At 40.2% G+C, this 24,321-nt stretch overlaps 1 protein-coding gene across 6 annotated transcripts in view; it reads left to right on the top strand.

Annotated features, from left to right (window-relative positions):
* Positions 1–24,321, top strand: part of TMEFF2 (transmembrane protein with EGF like and two follistatin like domains 2) — a gene marked incomplete at its 5' end in the record, with an annotated part of 396,858 nt that overhangs the window by 201,358 nt on the left and 171,179 nt on the right. For all 6 annotated transcript variants that reach the window (XM_083865163.1, XM_083865161.1, XM_083865160.1 and 3 more), the window contains one exon: positions 1,612–2,596. In XM_083865163.1, coding sequence (XP_083721289.1) covers positions 2,482–2,596 — 115 coding nt within the window. The remainder of the gene's footprint in view (positions 1–1,611; positions 2,597–24,321) is intronic.

Raw genomic sequence — 24,321 nt, 5'->3', positions numbered from 1 at the left:
AGGGTTGGATTGTTTCCTTTCTCCCTTCTTTAATTCAGTTTTTTTTATCCTAAATGGGTCCCAATTAAATCTGGTTGTGAGTAATCTTGTGTGTCCTTGCTCCTGCTCTTCTGTAGGATGCCTTCAAGTAAGCTTTATTCAGCTTGTGCCTTCTCTTGTGTCAGAAGTAGAAAGAAGGTAAAATCAGATACAAAAATATTTCCCCTTCAGTAAGTAATGGCAGTCTAACAGGATCTGCATGGAGCTTTCCTTTGGCAGGGTCAGATAGACATCTTAAGAAGAGTCTGACAGATGATCTCTGATTAACTGAGACAAAAAAAAAATACAAATCAATATTCATGTTAAGTAAATGGTGGTTGGCAAGTAGATGGGAAAATATCCAAGGTTTAAAGTAATTGACCCATATAACACACAAACAGAAAAAAAACCCCAAAAACTGTGAAAACTTTTTAGCATCTCAAAACATGAACATGGAGTTGCTTGCTGCAGGCCATACTCAGACACTCTTTCTGCTTATCTATCTCACGTTTCCTGATGAACCACTGTAATGCTGTTTTAAATTTGTCAAATTCAAACCATATGGGAGCCCCTACTCTGCACAGAGCTGAGCCTCACATTAACACAGTGCCTGTCACATAACAATACCTCTTTGAAATACTTTTTTTACATGAGATCAGCTTAGGTACCTTCAACAAAGGAATGTACCCTTTCAATGCTCCCTTTTTCTTAAGAATTTTCACGTGGGCTAATCTGGTCCAAATATGTATATATAATTAATGTATATTTTACATGCACTTTTTGATCTGTATATTCTTATCCAGCATTGCCCTTTAGTTAAGACCCCTGATTGCTAAAGATTGGTTCTGCTAAAAAGTTAGTTATATGTTTTACCATTAGGAAGACTATTCATCGCTACTTGTTAGCTGTAAGAAGAGATAAAGTAGGTTTTTACACATTTGTCATAAACATCCCTAGCACAGGGCTCAGGAGATCCAAGGAAGAATGATGTAAGGTTAAAAAGAGCAAAATTTTTACTGCAAATGTCTCAGTTCACATACATAACAGTAAATGCTGGAGAAAGCTAAAGAATAGCATTGCTAGAAGACTCGGCTCCCTTCTGATTATTATGGACACATGCCCTGAACAGAACTATAACTATTTAAAATCAAACCATTCAAAACCAGAGATGGAAATGGTTTGTTGCTAAAGCTTCACTGGATGTGACCTTCGGCTAAGAGCACTCAAAGTGTGCACACCACCAGCTCTGAAAATAAATGATGGACAGAAAATTGGCAGGATGCTCCCTGAGGTCTGAATGGTGTAATGTCATGTTGTTTGTGACTGCATGGACATTTGTCACTGCAATCCTGCAGGAAGGACACACACTGTGCAAATGTGTAACATTGCTTTTTAGTTCTGATGGTGAGAGTTGAGTCTGATGTTTTCCCTTGTCTTCCCTGAAATCATTGTGGGAAGCTATCTGATACTTTATGAATTGCACAGTAGGGTCTGCTGTGAGATTTTGAAGTATCAAGATTATAGCGCATGCCTGTACTTTATAGCTTCATTGACAAATTTGTTAAAACTCTTTTCTCTTTGTGCCCCCTCCAGGGTATTATGAACTGCATGTGCCAGGGGAGGTCACCCGGGAAAGCCTGTGTGCTTGAGAGGAGCACCTCGTTTGCCACCTCATTCATACCTCTCAAGAATTTTAAGATGAATTATTTATCAAAGCAGCTACTGTCAGAAGTTCGGACAGCACATGTCTTCTTTAATTATTCCTGACTTTTTTCCTCCGGGGAAGCCCATGGTGAGTTTCTTGAGGAGAGAGTAAAGGTGCTTTTCCTTCAGGATACCACAGAACAGACTGAAGAAAAATGCCTCTGTTTCCTTGTGTGCCAGCAGTGACTAAAGATTACAATGTCCTGATATCTGTGCCACAGATCCCTGCTCAGATATTCAGCTCCCTACATATGGGAGACTCCAGCCAGCCCCAGCGGGAGCTGAAATGTGCTGGACTGACAGTTCTGGATGCTGAAGGTCTTTTTGTCATGTAATCTGCATTTTAATAGACTAGACAAGACACCATCCAGTATCATCACAGTCTTGGTAATGAGGAGGGAGATGTATTGAGAGGACAGGAGAATTAATTACCCCAGCACTGAGATCAGGCACATGTGAGAGGGGAGAGTTCCAGTGGGAAGGCTTCATGTGCGCCTCCATCTGTGGACTGAACTTGCCACCTTGGACATCAGCCTAAGTTCTTCCTGTTCTTTTCATTTTCCAGAGAAGAATTCAGTGATGCTTCAGGTGCCTCTCTGCAGGGAAGTCAGTCAGCCTGCATTTACAAAGCAACTGCATGCAGAAAGACCAGAACACAATAACTTCTTTTAAAATCAAATTTATATTACTTATGACTTGCTATGAACATTTGCATAAGAACTATCCTGTTTGCAGAGACCTTCCTGTTAGGACCTTGACATGTGTGAAACTCAAATAAACACACATCTGAAGAAGCCCTGGCATCCAAAGGCTCCCACAAACATCCTAAAACACCTTTGTGAGACCAACACCATGGAACATACTCTTCTAACAGGTAGGGATTGCAACCTCTGCATAGGGAAGGGCATTTCATAAGTTCTTGTTCCCCAAAGCACCTGCTAATGCCTGTCACTGAGCAAGGCTGGTGTTGTGGTGAAGTTGGATTCCTGCTCTGATCCAGCAGGAGCTGCCGTGACTCATTAGGCAGAGCACACTGATGAGAAGGTTTTCCCGTTAGTTCAAGAGAAAGTGTTCATTTCAGCCAATGTTTTGTGAAAGATGATTGGTAAAATACCAACAATTCCTGCATATGGGCTTAAATTTACCAGAGTAAACCATGCATTTTTCATTTAGGCCTAAAATTTGACTTTAGGTTTTCATGTAAGCTTATTCCTTTTCAGGAAATTGGAGCTATATAAATGCTTGATATAAAAAGAAAAGTAAGCTAAGATATAAAGTTGGAAAGGAATGAGAGCAAGGGTAAGGGAAGGAAAACAGCTAAATGAAGAGCAAATTATTTCCCCCTTCTCCATTTCTGAAATGAGCAATGAGGATTTTGCCTACAAAGTTCCCTTTTGGAGCTGAGTAACTCACACAGCATCCACCTGCCCCAGTAACTTTTGCCGTGGTCAAGGTTCTCAATTAGCCTCAGATGGGCTGGCTGGGCCCAGGAAGATGCAGTCAGGCTTGGTTTTTTGCCTGTGAAAGAAAAAGACATTGAATTAGAGCAAACAGGAGCTCCTTCTTCACCACCTGACAACAGGTAGGAAACTTTGTGCTTTGTGACATGATACTGCTAAAACAAGTTACACTGATACTTCCAGTTTAGGGGGCAGTGTGTGTCTCCCTGCCTGGAGTGAGCTGAGGTCCTGCTCTGCTCACTCTCATTTCTTTGGAGTGTTACACAATAAACCAAAGGGAAGAGGGGCTGGTGAGTATATGTGTATACTGTGTGGTGGGCTTTTGGAGAAGATGGTACTTGTGGTGTAAAGGGTGAGCTCTGTAGGTACAGGAGTGACTCAGCTCTGTCAGAGGGTTTGCTCTGGTCTGCTCTTCAGAATTCTTTGTGATATGATCTTCTGAGCATGGTGTGTGATGTGGTCTCAGGCAGCAGGCTGGGGCTTTGTCATTCATGTAGTGCCTGTCTGGGGAGTGTTAGTCAGAGGGGCTCCTTGAGCTGCAGGTGAGGAAGTCTCATTTTCTGGGTGCTATGAAAAATAAGTGTCTTTCCAAGTGTCTTTACTCTTAGTTTATCCTGTTTGCCAGCTGCTGGCTCATTTTGCTTCCCCAAGTGGTCATAAAAAGAAAAAAAAATTAGTTTGAGGAACAGAATTTTGGTCCCAACAAACTTCTGTACTGGTGAATCCACCCCACCGTTACCATATGTGAAATAAACCTAATCTTTAGCTGCTGAGCAGGCTGGAAATCAGTTTAACTTGAGGCTGGGGGATGAGGTATTGGTAAGGAGACTGTCCCAGCTATTGAAGCTGCCACTTTTTCAAGGATCTCATCTGGTGCTGCAGGGCATGAGTGCTGGCTGCCCAGGGGTGAGAGGTTTCTCAGCCATCCCTTGGGAAGTTACCCACTCCTGCTGGTGACCAGGAGCCTCAGTGATGGGCTGTGGCTTCCTTTCCTCCTCTTGCCTTGGCACTGACTCTGCAGCACCCCAATCTGCTGTTTTCTCTGTTTCTTTGGCAAAACTTAGGCTTTCTTTTCTAACTATGAACTGCTGTAAAACTTACGATTTTTTTTTCCCTTTCAGACATTTACTCTATATTTCTCCTCTCTTAATGATACAAGCAGATTTTTTTTTTCTTTGAATTCTTCCTCCTGTTGTTTCTCTGCTTGCAACTAAGATCCTTTTAATCTGTAGCTCTTCTTCCATATAGGTTGTCTCTGTGTCAAACCATACATGTTTTTCTCACTACCTTCTTCTGTATTTTTTGTCACCTCTGTGATAGCCTTATTTACTGCCTCCTGTTCCAGGGCACTGTCATTATTTCTTTTCTTGGATAAGTTAGAGAAAATTTGGAAACTATCAATACAGAATTGTTTGAATGTGATTTCAAAAGTCTCCCTCTTGATCTGTGTGACTGGAAAAGGAAACCTTCAGTTCTTTAAAGCCTTTTTTTTTTTTTTTTTTTTTCCTAAAGTACTGGTGGAAAAACCGTGGGGTCGTCTGCTTTTACTGAAACTAGCTGTAATGTGAGATGGGGGGAACAATCCACTTGAGTTATCCATTTTAATAGCAAATATCTGCCCTTTCTTTTTCCCAAGGGTTTTGTGCCATTTCTGCACAACTCTATTCTGCTTTTTGTATGACTTTGTGGTGTTTCATTCTTTTTTTTTTTTTTTTTCATATTTTATTTCCATGCATAGAGTGTCTAAATTTGTTGTAAGTTACACTGGAAAAGAATTCTGTTATCTATCTCAATAGAGCTCTGCAACAAACCTTTCCTGCCAGACCATATTTACTGTACATACTGTATTTTTAAACAGCAAAATACTTATTTTGAGTAGAAAAAACAAACTCATTTTCTTAATTAACTTTTTTATGGAGGTTTTAATGCATGTTCATTATAGAAATTGCAGCTCTCCTCCGAAAAAATTGGCTGTAAAAAAAGTTCTTTGTGGTGTTCCATATTTATTGTGCCTTAGTGATTTTCATATAAAATACATGCAGGTTGGGACTGAAAAGATGCTTTTGTTTTTCTACCTGGCAGCCTTGTGCGTTCAACTGGGGCTTTGGCTCAAGCTGGGTTTTTTTGCCTCCCCATGCATCAGCACCAGCAGGACAAATTACAGCTTCTGTTTACACCTGCCTTTTCAGTGTGCTTGTGCAGGTGCGACAAAATACAGCCTAGAAAACCTTGTTGTGTGAGGGGACTCAAATCTGGCTTGCCTGCTGTTGTGTTGGCCCTGTAAAACTAACAAGACTTGGGAAGGGGAAAAATATTTTTTCTTTTTGGCATGGCCACAGCTACATTTACACTTGAGGAACAAGTCTGCTGGACAGACAAACAAATAGTTGACATCTTCACACAGTCATATCCTGAAAAAAAACTGTGCTGCTAACCAAGAAAATAAATCCTTTTGCATTAGGCAGCTGGTTGTGTTCCTAGCAGCTTCTATAGGCACCTGTGTCTGGGAAGGCTGTAGGATGGAGTTTTTTCCCTACTTCCCCAACAAAAAGGAAGTTCTTTCAGCTGTTTAATTTAAAGGTGCTTTACTGCCCAGGGTTGTTGGACAGCTTCTGTTTGGTGAGTATTGTGTGGATAAGAATAATCAGCACCCAGGTTCCTGCAGTGCTGCAGGGGAAGGAGATCCCAAACCTAAAAATTCTGGTGGGTTCCAGTGTGAGATGTGGGTCACTGAGGCAAACAACTCTGAAGCATCTGGAGCAGAAAATTTGCTCCCTGGAGGACAATTCCTACTCTAGTGTCCTTGAAGGCTTCAGTGAGTGGCCTTTTGGACACAGTTGGCTACTTTGTGGATTAAAGTTGATCCATGAGTAGAGATGGGTCACGATCAGTTTGTCCCAAGGTATAAATTCACACCTATTTTTACAAAGGTCTTGGCAGACCAAGTAAAGCTTTGGTTTCTGAGCTAGCACCAAGACACAACTCCTCTGCAGCCACCAAGATCTTCAGTCATGTCACCCTGAAGCTGCTGCTTGCAGGCAACTCTTCCTAAGCCAGTGCATTCAGAGGCTGGTCCAGGGCCTGTAATGCTCAGTGTCTGGAGTTATCTTCTTTTGGTGCCATTTTGAAATCTGTTATTTGCAAAGTAAAATGGGTAGAGTAGAAATCCACTTGTCACTCTTCATCTATTAAGTAGTCTTGATGGTTATAAGAGCAGTTACATCTTCCTGCCCACCCACTCCCTTGGAAATATCCAGCAGGATGAGGGACAGAGGAATTCCTTGAGTTCTTTCTAAATAAGATTTGCGAGACTTTTTTCTGATTACAGTGTAGGTACACATAAATGGAAGAGGTGATCATTTTGTTGACCAGTTCCCATGTGATTGCTCTGTTTGAGATTGTTGTAGAACCCCAATGTGTGGCCACAACTGTTTTGCTTTATCCCTGTAATTTTTTTTCTCCCACATGCTTTTTTCTTCATTTTCTTCTTACAATATTGACACATGTTCATCCTACCTGAGGTTGCAACTTTATTAAACACCTTTGTAATCCATCTTGTCACAATATCACTTTCAGTGAAAAGGCTCTGCATATTGTTTTAATCAGAGGTTGCATTTATTCTTTTGAACTGTAAAATTGAAAGTAGAAAGACCAGCATAAAAACCCTGAGAATTAATTAGTTGCAAATGGGCTTCTTGGCACATAAGGAAAGGCTTCCATTTTGCTGCTAATATAAGGAAAATATTATTAGAATTCATCAGGGAAAAAAACCCTAAACTTGTAGAGTTCATTTGAGCTGCATTGGGCAATAATAGCAGTTCCACATTTCTGTGGAGGATGCTTACCTGGAATTTAATATATGTGCCCCTTAGCACATGACTCCTAATTATTTTCTGCAGTGTCTTTTGAAGCAAATTGTCATGTAGCCCAGAGTGAATGGGCTTGCTCCTCTGTTTTGTACCCAAACAGCAGTACTGGGTGGGTATCCACTGAAGTGTTAAAGTATCTCTCCAGGTCCTCTAGCTCTCAGTTGCCAGAAATAACGGCAAAAAAAACCCCAAAAACCCCCAACAACAACAAAGCGAGAAAAGGAGAGACAGAAACCAGAGGAAGAGTTGTCTACATGGGGACCACCCCTGCATCACCCAGCAGTGAGCTGAGGGTCCCTTACTAGGGCTGTTGGTTTAAGAGCAGTGATACACATGTCAAATTTGGAAATCCCTTGTCTTCACACCACTTCATGGCAGCCCATTCCTCAGAGCCCAATGGATTTATTATCCTCGTTGCCCCTTTCTTTCCTTGAAACATGGGAAAGACAAGCTTTTTGCCTTTGTCCTCACCCTCCAAGTTTTGCAAGGGCCCTGAGCCCTGTTTCCATAGATGTGCTTGTAAGGGCAAGACCTCTATCATGACTTGGTGCTGGCAATGAGACAATATTATCAGAAGCCTTTTTGGGGCTATTAACTGAGGCTGTGTGTTCTGCCATCCAGAGAGTAGATTAATTCCCAGGCAGTGGTCTTGTTTTCTTCTTTCATGGTGTGAAAGTACTGTTTTGGTGGGTTAATTATCTGTATGTAGCAAGGAACAAAGGTCAGGGATGTGTGCTGATATTCTGAATGAAAGAGAATTTTCTAAGTAATTGCTGAGAAAAGTCAGGAGTTAAGAAAACAAGCTGGACTTTGGGCTCGTGAAGACCATAATCACCCCTCTTCTGCCTTCTGAGATGCTGCTTGTGAAAAGGTCATTAAAAATAAAAAAAGCTTGTGTTACTAAACACAGTCTTCTTGATGTCAGGAGACATGAAAATAGCGTGAAGAACACTGTCTCTCCATTCCTGCTGTTTGAGCTGTAGTTGTTTGTTGTGGCTACAAGTGAGCAGATCTCAGGAAATTAATGAGCTGCTGCCTTGTTAAGCATGGCAGAATTTAATGGAAATGTGTTCTTAATTTCTGGGACCCCATTTTTTACTTCCTCTCTTACACTTGCTAAGGAGGTATTTGCTAACTTGCTAGTCATGCATCATACAGGGAGAGTGAGATGTCTGATGGGGGATGCGGGTCTGATGTCTCTCTGTTTATAATGGGAATTGTTTTCCACCCTGGTATCCTGTTGCAATGTGTTTGCTACTTAGAAACAAATATCCAGCATTTTATTTTGGCTTGCTTTCCACATTGTTGTGCACAAGCCTGCGTGTCAGAGCACATGGATTGGGGTCTTCAGAGAATTGGCCTCTTCATTACCAATTAAAACCAGAAATTACAGAGCTTTTGCCCTGGTTTAAGGTGGCATCTCTGAGAAGTGACTTTGAAAACACTGTCTTAAACAGCTCAATCTTTTGATGAAAACTTGAAGACTGAAAGCTCTATGTTAATTAGTGGAGCAGCAAATCAATAAACGTATCATGGTTGCTTCATCCACTGTCCAAATAAATGAGTTCAGTATTTTACATCTGCATTTCCCTTCTTTACCCTTCACCCCACTGAGATAAAGCATTTCAGATCTTCACTGCACTTGCAGCTGTATGAAGGACAAATTAGAAACTCTTACTTTCTGCGAAACAGACTGATGTATTAGAGAATTTCTTTCCAAAAATGACTTTTGTTGGAACGGCCAGATAAAGTAATCTATTTTAGATCCATCTTTGCAAATAGGTCCTGTTGAAAAGGCTGACTGCTAAGACTGTTTGGCTCTCTGAATGAATCTTGCTTTTGAAAAGTGTTTAAAGATTTAAGCTTAGCTCTAGACTTCAATTTCCGAAAGCTTTTGGACTTCAAACAATGAGCTTAACTAGCCTCTAGAATAACATGAAAGGTAGCAAAATGTCTAGAACATCTACTGAAAAAGCCTCTAATATATCTAAGTGGCCAATTTATCTCCGGATTTAATGTTAAAACTGATGGAATTTTTTAAATGAGGAAAAAGTTCTCTAAAATATAATCATAAGCTGCTCTAAAACACTGTTCTGAACCAACTGGGACAGATATAGTTTCTTACATACCTATTTTGCAGTAAGATGTGCTGCTTGAGGGGATGATTTACTGTTTCTGTCAAAAGGAGCTGCAGTTCCTGTTGCAAAATTGTTAGAGGCTGAGTCTAAGGGGATTAGCAGATTTTAAGTATAAGCTTTTTAGTGTGTCATTTGGCTAATTTATGGTACTTCTAGTGTCTGTGGAAATGGTCTGCTTTCTAATATGGTATCACTTTTATAGAGAATTTTAATTGCCTTGCAGTTAGCGTTTTTAGCTCTCTTCTAACCCCTTCTTCCCTCATTCCTTTCCAGAACTGAGGAGTCCTGTTTGACTCCAATTAATCTACTTTCTCCTTACCACTCCTGCACTGTAACACACCCATGGTTTAGATGTGGGGATGGGAATAAGCAGGTTTGTCAGAATCTTCAGAGCAAATGTCTTCCTTCCATGTTTCCAGTTCCATAATGATAAGGAGGCCATAGAGGGCTTGCCAAGATGTGGCCACATCAGAATAGTAGTCACGTTTCTATGCCGCTTTAATTTGCATTAAAAGGAAAAGAAACACATTTGTCATCATTTATCGCCACAACTCTTCAGTCAAATTTGTTCTGCTGTGATGATGGTTTAATCTAAGATGTGATTTAAGTGTTTTCAGCTTCTGGGTAGGCCTTTTGAGTTAGTTATTTCATAACCTGGCACGAGACCCCAGGGGATATCAGAATCCTGACCTGCCTTCCTTTCCCTGTGGTTTTTCCAAATAACCTTTTTGGGTGCTCAGCGCTTCCCATGGGGCATTCTCTTTTTTCTTTTTTTTTTTTTTTTTTTTTTTTTTTTTTTTTTTTTTTTTTTTTAGTTTTTCCAATAGTTTTTTGATGGTATCTGTTCTGTTGTCAGCTCTGTATTTGTCACTGTAGAGAAAATTGAGCCCTTCTGGACAGGGGTGTTGCCTTTCACTGCCCTCTTGTCCCTCTCAGTCCTCTGGGTTATTGTCCGTTTCTGGAGAGGTAGCATTTTGAGGTGTTAATTAATATTTTACATGCTTGTCCTGTGTTTCTCAGGCCCATCCTACCTAGTTCCTTTCTGGGATTATAAATGATGGTGTTTTGAATCCCAGTTTTCCTTGGGAAGTTCAAGTTACAAGACCAAGCTGGCATCAATTTACCCATGTGTCTCTTTATCACAGAAGGTTATTGGTGAAATTAATTTCCTTTTCATAGTCTCCAATTAAAATACAGTTTATCATGATGTACTTTATTGTGATTCACACAAGAAGACTTTAATGGATTATTTTTCAGCAGGTGGGAATGCTATTTGTAAGGCTTTGGGTGATTTCATGTGGCACTGCTTATACATATGGGAGGGGAAAGAAAATTCTTGATCAGTTGATGGATTATTTCTAAATTGGCTTTGTCCTTAATGTTTCAGTTGCTAATAATGATTTATAATGCTTGACCTTTTTTTCCTCCTTTAGGAACTGATTTTAAAAATTGCTGTATTTGAATGTTCTGTTCCAAAAAATATTGGATTTGGGATATTTTTCAGCACATTTATTGTCTCGTTCTGTTCTACACAGACACAATGTCGTGCTATGAAGGATAACCTTGAGTGCTGCAGTGTCACTGGTGACTGTGAATGTATTTGTACAACCTGAGGAAAGCTCAGTGTAATTATTAGCTATCAAGGAATATTACTCTGGCACTAATAACTAGTTCAGAAGTAATAAAGTTTCAAAGGATAATAGGGGCTGTTTCCTATTCAGATTTTTAATCTGCTAAAGCAACTATCAAGTCTGCCCTTCATAAGCACCTGAATGCATGTTTGAATCTATTCTTTAAAGAAGCATAGCTGCATAACTCCTTATTTTTGAGGTTATTCTCAAGTCTTATAGGTGTCAAATACCTAAGTTTTAATATTAGGAGAATCATTTAAGTTTTGAAGTATTTTAATGCTAGTTTGACAGATGTGCTTGGTAATCCCAAATCAATTTCGGTCAGATTAGAGAATTTGACAGGTTTAGCTGTTGATGGCGGGGGTGGGACCACTTTGCTTCAGTTGTTCTGCCCAGCTATTCTAATTAATCTCCACTTAATTTAAAGAAATTACTTACTGTATCCGATAATGAGTTAATTTGTAATACAATTAGCAGCGCCATTTGCAAGCCTTTAATGTGAGCAAAAACACCTGCTGAGCTGCTCAGCCTGAGTGACACCTGGGAGGGGACAGGATGGACCTCCCTCCCCTGGCATGCCCAGGAGGGCAGGGCCAGGTCACACCGATGCCCACAAAGATGGACTGGCACCACCTGCCTCAAATACAGTAAATTCGGACTCCTCCTAAGTATCTGTCAAGTGGTGTGGCCAGGAAGGGTTTTTTTTTTCCCTGCAGTGTTCTGTATTTGGGTCCTGGTGTAAATTGACAGAACTGTAAAGTTTAGGACATGCCATTCCTTGTGGGTTGTTTTGGTCCAGCTGTTGGCAAGGAAGTTCTCTCACTCTCCTGCAATGCTAAATTATCATATTGCTTCTTCACAGCCACATTTCCCACACCCCAGGTGCTGTGGAGATTTCTGGTGGCCATTTACCAAAGACAATAGGTCTATCTTAAATTTATTTATTTATTTATTTATTTATTTGGTCTCTAGTGCCACTGAAAATGGAAGGATGTACCACATTGTTAAAAATTGGATTTTTAACAATGCTCTGAAGGTTTGGGGAGTCTGGGAAAGAATTAAATATGTGAATTTATTGGCGGAATAGATATTTTGAGCTGTAATCTTGACTGTAATTTAGACTGCCTTGCTAATATTTTTTATCTTAAAGAGAAAGGAGAGGTTTGGTTTTGAGAAGTTTACAATGAGAATACTGACAAACAGCCCCATTTTCAAACAACAACCTCCCCCCAAAAATAACCCACTCCCAATCAACCCAGCCAATAAATACCCCATCAAATACTCTGCAGATCAGTTTCTAAAACTGTTTTACATCTGATTGCTCTAATTAGTTGAAAAATGGGAACATGTTCCTTAGCTTTAGAAAGCTGTAATGCAGCAAGGAAGGTGGCTGTAAAATCACCTGCTCAAAATGCTTACACGAATTATCCAGCCGGCCCTTGTAAAATAGAAATTTTGGGGGTGGTTATGACAATGTGATCTAAAATGCAGGTAATGACATAACCAGAGTAGAAAAAGCAGGTCTGCAGAAAAGTGGCACAACAGGAAGTGTGACAGAGGGTGGCATAACACTAAGTTCACTGGGAAAGGAAAGGAGAGAAGAGGAAAAAGAGATCAAGTGTCTGTATTTCCTACTAGACTGTGACTCAGGGTGGGATTTAAGCCAAATGACCAGATTTAATGCTTCTAATCACTTTTTTTATTCTGCGGTTCCTTTTTTTCCCTTCCATGACTAGCACCATTTAAGAAAAGACTTAACAGGCCAATGTTCATCTTAATTATGCTCTTTCAGGTTTGTGCACACTCACAATGCCAAGCATTCAAGGCAATCCAAATTTCTCCTGCCTTTGGCAGAGGGAATTGGATGCCTGCTCCTAACACTTATATCCTATGTGCTGAATGTCACAGCCCCATTGAAGTAAGAGTGGAAATGTTCAAAGGAGGTTATAGCTTCTGAATATTTTAGATGTTTAGAATCACAAATAGAGGAAGGTAAAGCAGAGTTCGGCTGCCAGTTGAAGACTACTGATACATGAATCCCTTTTACTTGAGAGCTGCTGGTTCTTGGCAGTGTGGGTGCACAACTGTAGTGAGTCCTAAACACACACACCTGTGCTATCTGTATTCAGAATTACACTGGGTGCCTCTTAAAAAATTATTTTGGAATGAGCATCAATGCAAAGTGACAGCCACTGTTGTATTTGATTGGTTTTAGAGTGTTCTAGGGACTTGGAGGTTGTAATGTGGTTCCTGGGAACTGAAGCTGCTGTAAGGCCAGTCACTGGCTCCTGTTATTTATTTGTCTCCATGAATGGAAGACCCCTTAATTAAATAACTGGGCAATGTAATTAAAATCACGCAGTCTTCTTTTTTTTTTTTTTTTTTTTTTTTTTTTTTTTTTTTTTTTTTTTTTTTTTTCCACTGACTTTTATGACTTACTGTTATTTCCATATTCCTGAAGTATGGGTTCTTAAATTAAATGCAATATTTAGAAATACATTTCCCTTAGTGTGCAACTCAAGATGACATTAGCCCCACTAATTTAATGTCAGCTAAGAGTTCCTCTTGAACAACTTAACTCTGATCCTTAAACATTCTCTAACTCATTTCATAGTTCCAGCCAGGGCTCTCTTTCCATATGGTTGTGTTAAACATATTCTTGGATTATTGCCAGTTTATCAGGTCACTGTACTGTGACCAATTTACCTACTCACTTTTCCATCTCACTGCTGAAATAATCTCTGTGCCCTCAGCACTTTCACAAGGGTTTCCAGCTGTATGTGCCTTGTTATTGAACTGCATCAAACCTGATCCCTTCAGGACTTCACTGACTCAAATCTGGTTTGCTGATGTTGCCTATATCTCAGTTATGGAAGCTGTACAACCATTAAGTCTTTAAATTTAGAAAGGAATTGTGTAGTTCATTAATATGTCCATTATAAAGATCTTTAATTATATTGTGAACATCTGAGTTGAGGTAATCCCATGGTAAAAGGCTATCTTGTATCATTATTTTTGCCCTTATCGGTCAGGTCCTTGGCCTTCTGCACTTGAAAAGCAGAGGGAGATTTTTTCCAACTCAAATGCACTTGTTATCAAATACTTTGATAATCCCATGCTAACTTTGAAGTGATTTTGTCTTGTGTTTATGTGAGACAATTACTTCCACAGGATCGTGGGATAATGCAGGTTCAAAGGGACCCCTACTCCAACCTCCTGCAAGCAGTGTTAGATGTGAGACAAGGCTGCTCAGGGCATTAACCAAGCAGACCTTGAAAACTTCAAGTGTGGAAACTGCACAGCCTGTCTGGGTCCTCTTTTCTCTGTCTTCATGGTGAAAAGGCTTCTCTTCTCCCTTTCACCTTCACACAGTTTTTGTGAATATCTGCAGCATTTGAAGTTAAGGGAATTTTTTCACAGCCTTTATTAAGCTGGCCTAGGTTATTGCTTTAAAAATGATAGTAAGTGATGGGACAACGTATAGTTATTAAATCAATGCAGATCTGAACAGGAAGGGTTTTGTACAAACTTTCTGCTCTGATACAGAAGAGAGTTTTGTTGCAAAAATATTTTCCATTCTAAGCTAAAGAAAACTAAAGAACTATGATGTTTTCCAGGCAAATGAAATCTTTTAATATATTGTTCTGTAACAAGATAATATTTTGCATCTTCAGAGCAGACATCTGAGTGTCTGAAGGTTGGTGCTGCTGATGGCAGTTGTCACTGTGCAGTGAGTAGATGCTCCAAGTCTAGTTATCACAAGAAGCACACTGGGTTAGACAGCATCAGTTTGTGCCTCAGTTGGCAGAAAAGCTGTGCTGTCCCTGGGGAGCCTGATCCAAGGCAGAAGGAAAGCTTTTCCAGAGCTGAGCTCTTTCTGTAAAGGAAATGACATCTGCTTGCATTGTTTTATACCTGTTTTGAGAGTCTCTGCTGAATAGTCGTCTGCACTGGCATCTGAGGCTGCCAACCCAACGTACCTCACAAGCACTGCAATTTCCCTGTAATCCCTCCCATGTGAATTGAGGCACACTCTCAGTGAATTACTGGGAAGAAGGATGGGAATTGTGTTGTTCTAGTGGAAGCACTTTAGGAGCAGACATCGAAAGTGGGGAATGATTCCTGCACTGATCATAACACAGTGTTCTAAAGTGCTGTCCCTTTGCCTCCCAGAGCAGACTTAAGAGAGTGCTTTGCTTTATTAAATGTCATTTATCCCTCAGCTCTTTTAGTTCTTCCCAATCTCCTCTTCCTTCTAGTGCTAAGGAAAACACAAGTCCACATTGGACAATACTTGGTAGGTTCTTTACTCAGCAGAAGTCCAGCAATGTCACTGAGACAGAGAGCCAAATTCCACATAGCAGATAACTGTCCATAATGATAGACTTCAAACTGTTCAAGCTTCAAATTGCAATTACTATTTATAGCAACTTTAAAATACTGGTGTCCACATTTAAGACACCAGGCCAGCTGTAGGGTAGCATGAGGTATTTCAATGACAAATTGACAAATGTGGGCATTTGTTAGCATATATGAAGTTGTAAGGATGGCTGAAATGGATCCACAGGTTTGCTAGCTTGAACACTTAACAAGTCTTTAGTGTAAAGCCCAAAGTCTTTGTTTTAAAATGTGTGATTCCCAGCACTGTTGCTGAAGTGTCCATCCAGCTTGTGTCTTATTTCAAACTGTGGGCATTGGAGGCTACTCTAAGGAAAAAGCATTAAAAAAGGTGTGAAGCTGAGGATGATATTTTTCCTAGTACACCTCCAATCTAAAGACTCCCTGGGGCAGTAGGCATTAGCAAGTGTTCTGGAACATGTCAAGATGGCACACTGATGTGCCTAGGCTCATTTTGATGACTAGTTAGATAAATACGGTGTTAAAATTGAACTACTGTTTGTCATCTCTTCTACCCTAATAATTTCTTTCAAAGTTTATCTGATAAATTACATTCAATCTAGGAAGTTCAGCCTGACAGCCAAACTAAAAATCTCAAGAGTGAGAATGTTCAGCTAAGTGGCACACATAACCTAAACCCAGTCTTTTGCCAATAGTATACATTAATCATTATTTAAGTATTTAAATATGGTCTTATTTTGAATTAGCTGAAAAAAAAAAAAAGCAGCTTGTCTTTGGAAGATTCATCCAGTTGTTCTTTTTTATTGTTTCCATCGCTATAGGGCAGAGTTAAGGCTGTTTAGATGGCCTCAGCTGTAATTATGCTATTGCAAGAAATTTATGAAATGTTTACATGCATATAATACATCTTATATTAACTTCATTAACCCTAATGTGCTTTGGATCAGGTCCAACGTTGATGTGTTGCTGAATTTGTAAAATGCTTTGGGACACTTCAGATAAAAGGCACTGTGATAAAGTGGGAGTTAGTAATTACCATAAGCACAAGGAAGTGGGTTTATTTGACTGTAGCCATTGACCCATAACTCTTGGAAAGAAATTGAAAATGAAATGATAGAGACTGCAGAGTAGCATCCCATCAGAAATTCTATGCAGTTTCCTAGTGTCTAATCTAACCGCCCATTTCTGAAGGCAGAAGGTGAGACATTTCCATCTGGTTACAGTTAAACGAAGTGCCGAGTGTTTCTTTTTCCCAGCCTGCTCTTTGTGCTGATCTCTAGGCCCACCTGCAGTGTGGTGCAGCCTCCAAAGCATCAGCCTGGCTAGCTGCAGTGTTCTAAAGACAATTCCATTCTGCAGGGCCCTCTTTCCTCTCAGCTGTTGTGACCATCCTTTACCCTATTGCCCTGGCACCGTGATGCACATGACGCATAGCCTTTGGTGATCTGGTATTGTCGTTCACCTCCATGAAATTGCCTAGCTGAGTGTTGGCAAGGCTGCAGGCTGACATGGTCAGGGGCCCAGCAGAACAGGAATCTGCCAGGCTCCACATCTCATGAAACCTGGGCATCATCCATTTGGCTACCAGCAGTGAAACTTGGTTAGCAAGAGAAAAGGAGACTATATCTGGGAATTGACAGCACGACGTGTCTCAGTGACGGCAGGTTAGGAGGAATGCAGTGGTTTTGCTAAGTGTGTGCTTGTTACAGCTGAGGGGAGCCCTCATCCCAGCTTCCTCATGAGGGGCAGGTGCTCAGCTCTTCTCTGTGGTGACCAGTGACAGGGCCCAAGGGAATGGCCTGGAGCTGTGTCAGGACGTTTTAGGCTGGATGTTAGGAAGAGGTTCTTCACCCAGAGGGTGATTGGGTGCTGCAAATTAGGCTCCCCAGGGAAGTGCTCAGGGTCCTAACCCTGCCAGAGCTCGCAGAGCATTTGAACAACATTCTTGGGCAAGTGGTGGATTTTTGGAGCTGTTCTGTGCAGAACAAGGAGATGGGCTTTGATCCTAGTTGAGTCTTTTCTGACCCAGGATGTTCTGTGATGTCAGCATAAGGAGGGTAGGCACATTCCTTCTGAGATAAGGAAGGAAAACTTGCCTGTCTAGTTTGAACAGTCAGCAACTACTAAGTACATCATACCCTTTCCTTGGGATTTATGTTTGGAGGTATATGTCTTCTTTTTTTGCTTTTTGAACAGAAGATTGTTCAACTCCTGTATGCTTATACAGAAAACTCTACTGGAGGTGATCCCAATGCTAACTGTCAGTCACTGAATGTCATGATAGCATAGCCAAGAGCTCTCTGGACCGTAGGAGAAACATGGAAACACTTACAGAAATTTGCATGAAATAGATAAATAACTTTTAAATAATTATTGGCTCTTAGATTGACTATGGATAATGGTGAAAGGAACTTGGGAAAGAGGGCGTGACCTCCAAAGACTTAAGGGTGGTGGTGCACTTTTGAGTGTAAAAGTCAAACATGCTATTGAAGTCAGTCTATCTCTGCAAATTCTGGAAAATAAGGTATTGGAGTGAGGTTTAGTTTTCATCTCTCTTGAAAGAATCCTGCTGTCTGTGACTCAGGAACATGAATTCATATGTCCTGATGAGGGGTGCCCCTCTTCTGCAAAGTGGGGGTATCCTGTAAATGGTTCAGCTGTAGTGCTGTGCAGGGGCCTGAAGGCACCACAGACAAAAGGGCTGATATTCCTCTCCATTTTCTGGTATTTAATGACTTTCCTATTGTCTCAGAAATATTGTTTATTGTATTTCCTACATTACATGGTAAATATTTGTCATGGTGAGTAATCCACATGTATGTCATAGAAAAGGTCACAACAAATGTATGATTTGACAACAGAGTTATAAACCATCTCTTTCTTCTGGTGGCAGTTTTTGTGTACAAAAGCTACTTCTCGTTGCTGCAGAGAGCACAGTGAAAGTCCCAAAAATGCAAATATCCTTAGTTAGAAGATGGATGTCAGAACCATCCCCATCATTTACAGGGCAGCTTTGTTTCTGAACAGAAAATGTCCTTGATGTATTTAAAACCAAAATAAAAAATTTCCTCGCAGCAAGGAGTTCAAACCCTCCTCTCCCAATGAGAAAGAAGTTAACTGTGCTGTGTGGCACTAGATGTAATCTGCTTACAAAGAGGGCATATTTTAGCCAGTAAGGCAATTTATTTAGAAAAACAGACATATCAATCTAAGATAATTACAAATTGCAACAGGAAAATTAAAGTAAGTACCTCAGAGGCACTTGTTGTGTAAGGAATTTTCAAATAGAAACGTACTGGGTGGAAAAATACAATATGTATTGTTTCTGTCCACAGTGTAGATTAGTTGCTGCATTAATATGCACTAATGTACATTTATGCACTCCTGCTAATCATATCCAGAGCAGTTCTGAAGTAAATAGACTCACTGTGTTCCAGCTACTCCTGTTGTACAAAGCACAGCACTAATCAAGCAAGTTATCTGTGCAATTAGGGAATAGAAATCACTGGGGACATTATGTGTTTTGATTTGTCTGCTCTATTTTTAAGATCTTGAAATGCAAACAGATAATAAATTGTGTTAGTGGTAAATTTTTATTATTCCATCTTGAAATTAGTGTTAGACAGACACCCAAATGGCACATACTGTCAGAAATTGCTGCCTTCTTGCATCCCTTCCCCCCTCCCACTCCCCATGCATGACGTGCTGTTGAAGCACCTAACTCTCCTTCCTTGCCAGAAAGACAAGAATGGAGCTACTGTTAGGTCCTGAGCTATCCTAGAGGCAGATGCTTTTCTCTGCCTTGCAGCACAAGGAAGGGAGGGACAGAGGGGAGAAATCAGAGAGAGTCGGGGAGACAAGTTCTCTGAGGTGTGCAAAACACTCTGAAATGCCCCTTCTGACAGAGAGGATCTCTGAGTCTGGGGGAGGGAGGGGAGCCTTGGGCTGGGCATCAGGAGCCAAGAATCTGCTCTTTTTATTTGACTAATTACCATCAAGAGATCAGCCTAAGTCTTGTCATTCCTTTTGGAGCTCCAAAACTGGTGTAGAATAAAGATTGTGACAGTGGAGGCCATTGGTGCGAACTGAGCACACCTTGGCTTGGGTGGCCCAGGAGAGTGACAGTGGCCAAACTAACTGATTTTTAGAAGTAGGAGTTGTCTTTGCACATGGGGAAAAATCATCTCTTTCACAAATTTGCCTGCATCATTTGTATTTTGGGTAGAGCATAGGGTTGAATTCCCAAAATTACTTACTGGGGCTTCTTCTGTGTAGCCATTTATAGAAAACTGTTGTTATAGAACCACATCTGAGGTATGTCATTTGGGAGGATGCAGCACCACACTGGTTCTGGAAATCAGTAACCAAACATGATCCATTCATGTAGGAACAGAGGAGATGTGCTCTAAACCAGGAAGAAAACTCACATAGTTAATATTTTTTCAAGCAGAATTTACTGAATGGAGAAATTTAATCAAATATCCTTCATCCTTCAGACAAGTCTGTGCACAGCTGTGATGGAAAGGTAGCAAACAAGACCTAAGGAAGTGCCTTACCAAAGTCTTGGAGGAAGATAAATTTTACAAGCAGAAAAGGATCTGGCCCACAGTATTTGTAAATTCAGGTTTTCTTTATCATAACATATCACTTGTTTCCCATAAAATAATGTAAAATTCTATCAAGTGAGAGGTGACCACTAGTAGTTTTTAGTCCAAGTGTTGGTATGAGGATGCAGAATGTGCAGAGTGAACTGTTCCATCCCTCTGGGGAGGGGGTGAAATTTCTAAATACGAATAGTTTTGAAGACTGGATACATCCCACTTGTTTTTACAGGTTGAAAAATAACCTAAATATATTTGAAGGCACTTTATTTCTCTGAATTAGATGCTTATCTCCAAGTCATATAAGCCAAGCACATGTGAGGTCTTTCTGGGGGGTGGAGGATTGGTGTCAGTGTGCCATAAATAGAGTTTTCAAATAGCTAGGCCTAGGAGCTCTGAATAAAGGGCAGTGGTTGGAGGGTGCAGAGGTGGATATGGACAGCAGGAATTTATCCCCAGTTAGCTCAGAAAGAAAGCCCTCCTTGCACATGAGTATTGAGCAGTTCATCCCAGGGGTGCTTGCTGTCAGGTAATCTATTGATTGCAGACGGATTGCTGCAGGAAGGAGAAGCTCTCACTCAAAATACGGTTATCTTGCAGCAAGATGTACAGCAGCTTGGAGGTGACCAAATTTATCAACTGCCAAAAAAGTAGTTGGCATGTTTGATCATCTCCCTCCACTCTTTCCTCAGATTCCTCTACATATAGGTATTCAGATCTTTTTTTTTTTCAGAGTGTTTGAATAAAGGGGGTTTGTTTTTTACAGACTTTCAGTAGTGGATAAATCAATAGTTGTAGTCCTGAGGGACAGAGGGGTGACACTGCCAGCCAGCCATGGAGTTTGAACCCCAGCCTGTGGAAATCATCTGCTGAGAAAGGTAAAACCTGGTCACGCTGCAGAGAAAGGGAAAATTGAGCAAAGAAACTAAACTGAGCAAAGTTAGTGAAAACTAAGAAGGAGTAAGGGCTGCAGATGTTGGGCAGACTGAACAAGACAAACCATGCTGTCTGTTCAGTGCTTCTTTCTCTTCATATTTCTTTGCCTGTGGATGTTTGGAATTTTAGGGCTTACATTCTTTTTCTTACAAGGTTATTTTTAAAATAAAAATCCTGGGATTTGTTAAAGTGAAAGGAAATAAATTTATTACTGTGTTTTCAATATTGCAGAGGTTTTGCTATTGGGGTGCTATAATTTATAACCAATAGCCTTTCTTGGCATCGCTTCATTGTTTGATATTAACTAAATGGAAAATTCAAATTGCAAATATTAATCTGAACTACAGATGTTTCAAAAAGAGAAAAGACTTCCACTTTCCACCTACAGACCTTATAGGAGGAATATCTTGTTTTGGAGGGAGGGAAATAAAAAAAAAAAAAAAAATTAAAAAAAAAAAAAAAAGGCAATAAAATAAAGCAAACATACCAAAGCCAACTGAACCCCCAAAATTAAACCCACAGGAGGGTTTCAGGAAGGTGTACCACAAGGCCCTGGCTCAGGGAAGTGCTGAAGCACCTGCTTGGTTTCCAAGAGCTGTGCCTCTTTCAGCATCAATAACCAAGCACTTACAGCACTGATCAAGCAACTTGCTCGTTTGAGACAAGATTAACTTCAGCTGATCATATCTGTAGCAACTTCTGTCTCCCTTAGAGCTTCCTGCGCTCCCTTGAACAGAAAACAAAAGGAATGTGTCTTTATACCTCTGTGGAAACTGGATTTGGGCTTCTCTGGAAATGTTATATAGGACCTGCTTGCAGATGGGATAATCAGCAGTGCCTTTGTGTGTGCTGTTCTAGTCATCAGTGTCAGAAGGTCGTGCTCTTTTCTCCTAATTAAAAAAAAAAAAAAAAAAAAAAAAAAAAAAAAAGAAAACGTAGGGAGGAGGAGTTTTTAATAACTCAATTTAAAAAAGAAATCTATTCCATGGTACATCTACCATTCAGTGGTGCTTTGTTATACAATTCAGTATGTCCCCATAAAACTCAATGCCAAAGCAGAGAAGAGGATGACAAAATCCTTTCAGTCCAGAAGCACAGCTGGGCTGCAGCTCTGGTGCCTTGCAGAGAATTGGAGCTCTCTGGAATACACCCTTGGATTGTCACACACTCCCAAATATGGGCCTTGGATGTGGGCCTCAACCTCCATTTGATGGGATAAGCTTGATAATTTGAGGGGAGAACTGAGTGCTTGTCTGAACAGCAGCTGCTCTGTCAAGGGGATGGTGTAAAATCTGGCTGGATTTTGGTGACTCCAGTATTTCAGTACTCTGTCACAACATCAGGGCACAGCCAGTTTCTCTGGGTTCTATTTTTTTTGATGGAATACCTTCTCTTCACTTTTAGTCTTCTTCCCACAGATTCTTCCTTCAGTTACCAGGTGAAAAGCCAAGACTGTTGCAAGGCTAATGAAGCATCCTTTCCCATGCTGAGCCCTCAGTGGTGTCTGTAGGTTGTGGTTTTAATGGGCAGGGTGACAGAGAATAGAGGTCAGGGCAGGGTTCAGTGCCCAGGTTTGCCCCAGGATCACTATCAGTGTACTGCTAGTTCAAAAACTAGTAAAAAAAAATCTGTAAGAGGGGCATTTTTTTTGAGTAGCTGACAGCAACTTTTTTTTTTTGCCAAAAAAAGTCAGTTCAGGAAATGAAGTCAGATGAAGAAAATGAAAGTTTACAGGTGCCATGGCCAAGTTAGTGCATTCCTTTCCACCTGAATCCAAGTTATGTGGATTCCCATGTTCAAAAGCATGAAATATTATTGTGGCTAATGCTCACACAACACCTTGGATGCAAAAGGACACCAATTTTTAGGTTTTGAGACACTTGAAGATGTGATTTTTTTCTGTGGTTGTTGAAGTGGTCTGTCTTATTTCTTGGATCCTCCCTGTACAATATTTCTGGGCAGGCATCAGAGGATTTGCAAGGCAATGCAAAATGACATTGGAGATACCAGTCCCAAACAAAGACAGGTGAATGTATGATAGATACCAAAAGGTCAAATTCTGCACTGACATTTACCAAGATGTCTCTATAGGTCTTGATATTTTTTTCTATTATCCCCATGCTTACATTTTATATTCATGTTGTCTAGATTCTACAGTTCTCACCTCCAAGCACACCTCTTATTTTAACCATCTCTTTATACCTGTTCTCTTCTATGTGTGCCCATATCTTAAAATAATTGCTATGTACCTCACTATACATTCATATGAAGTATTTTTACTTGTTTTTTCTTAAAGGCAAACCATAAAAGCAGAAGTAGGTAGTCTCATAAATCCCAAGTTATGGCCCTTTGTGGATACTATGAAGTTAAAAGAAGTTTTGCCCCATTTTCTAATAGTAGCTAGATAAAACCGAGATATTAACTGCAAAATAACCAGAAGACCAAGCTTATCCTTAAATGAAGGATTTCTGAAGGCCAGGGAATAGTTGGTCTGAATCCTGAACTTTGCTCTTTGGATTTGTGAATGCATCAGTAACTTACATTTCTCATTACTGCCTGCAGATCATGGGATATGACAGCTTTGAGGGTCTCCAAGTCCACTATGGTCTCATACTGACAGTAATTTAAAAGGTGGTGTTTGAAGAACTTAAAGATGACAAAGTTAAGGTCTAATTTGTTTGGAAGTGCTAAAGTTCTTTGTGCCCCCTCAGCTCTACATCCTTGTTCATGCTCTAAAATACACTGTTTCAAGTATTTGATAATTTATATCAATGTGCCACTTCTATTTCTGTCTGAATTTGAGTATCTGCCATGGGTTGTAAAGGGATCTTGAAAAATAGAAGGGATTTTTAAAACTCTGTGCTATTTAAGGTTGTGGAGGGGCACTCACCTTGTCAGAGCTTCCTCTGTGATGGGCAATTGCTTAACAGGGTCTTTTGTACAGGCAGTGTGTTGGAAGCATTACTGTCGCCTCGTGTATCTTCCCTTAAGTTAAATCAGAAGGACATATCTGGCCATTAAAATGTAACATCTAAAAAAATGGTGCGAACTGCTTGTGAAGTTCCATGTGAAACAACTTCAATTAAAGGTATTTCTGAGCTTTTTTTTCTTCCATTGTAAGCCCTAAGCCCTTACCCTCAACCAGAACATGATTGTAAATTAAATGTATTCATAGATGCTGCAAGACAAGACAATGCAAGACATGACAATGAGGTCAGAATAATCCTGTGGTAATTGTGCCACTCATAGCAAGAAACCCAAATTTTCTTTTTTCCTTTTCTACTCTTTTGTACGTTCATCAGCAAAAATCTGGGTCACACAGGTTGGGTGTTCATGGGGTTTTAAAAAACATTCCAGAGTTAACACAGCCATAAGAAACTTGAAGCATTCTTCTTGTAGTAATATTGCTAATCATAAAATGATATGTGATTAAGTGCAAATTAAGTAGTAAAACAAAATAACTGGGTGAATAAAAAGATCATTAAACTGAACATAAGGTGATATTAGGAGCATAAAACCGCTGAGAAACAAGTTTATATCAGAGTAACAAATAGGTTCTCTAATCTGAGATCTGTATCTCTCAGCTTGTACTCAAAAGCACTTCC

This window comes from Zosterops lateralis (assembly GCF_965231275.1).
Source record: "Zosterops lateralis genome assembly, chromosome: 7".
NCBI lineage: Eukaryota > Metazoa > Chordata > Aves > Passeriformes > Zosteropidae > Zosterops > Zosterops lateralis.
Note: the sequence above shows the minus strand (reverse complement) of the source record. Positions and strands in the feature narration are given on the sequence as shown.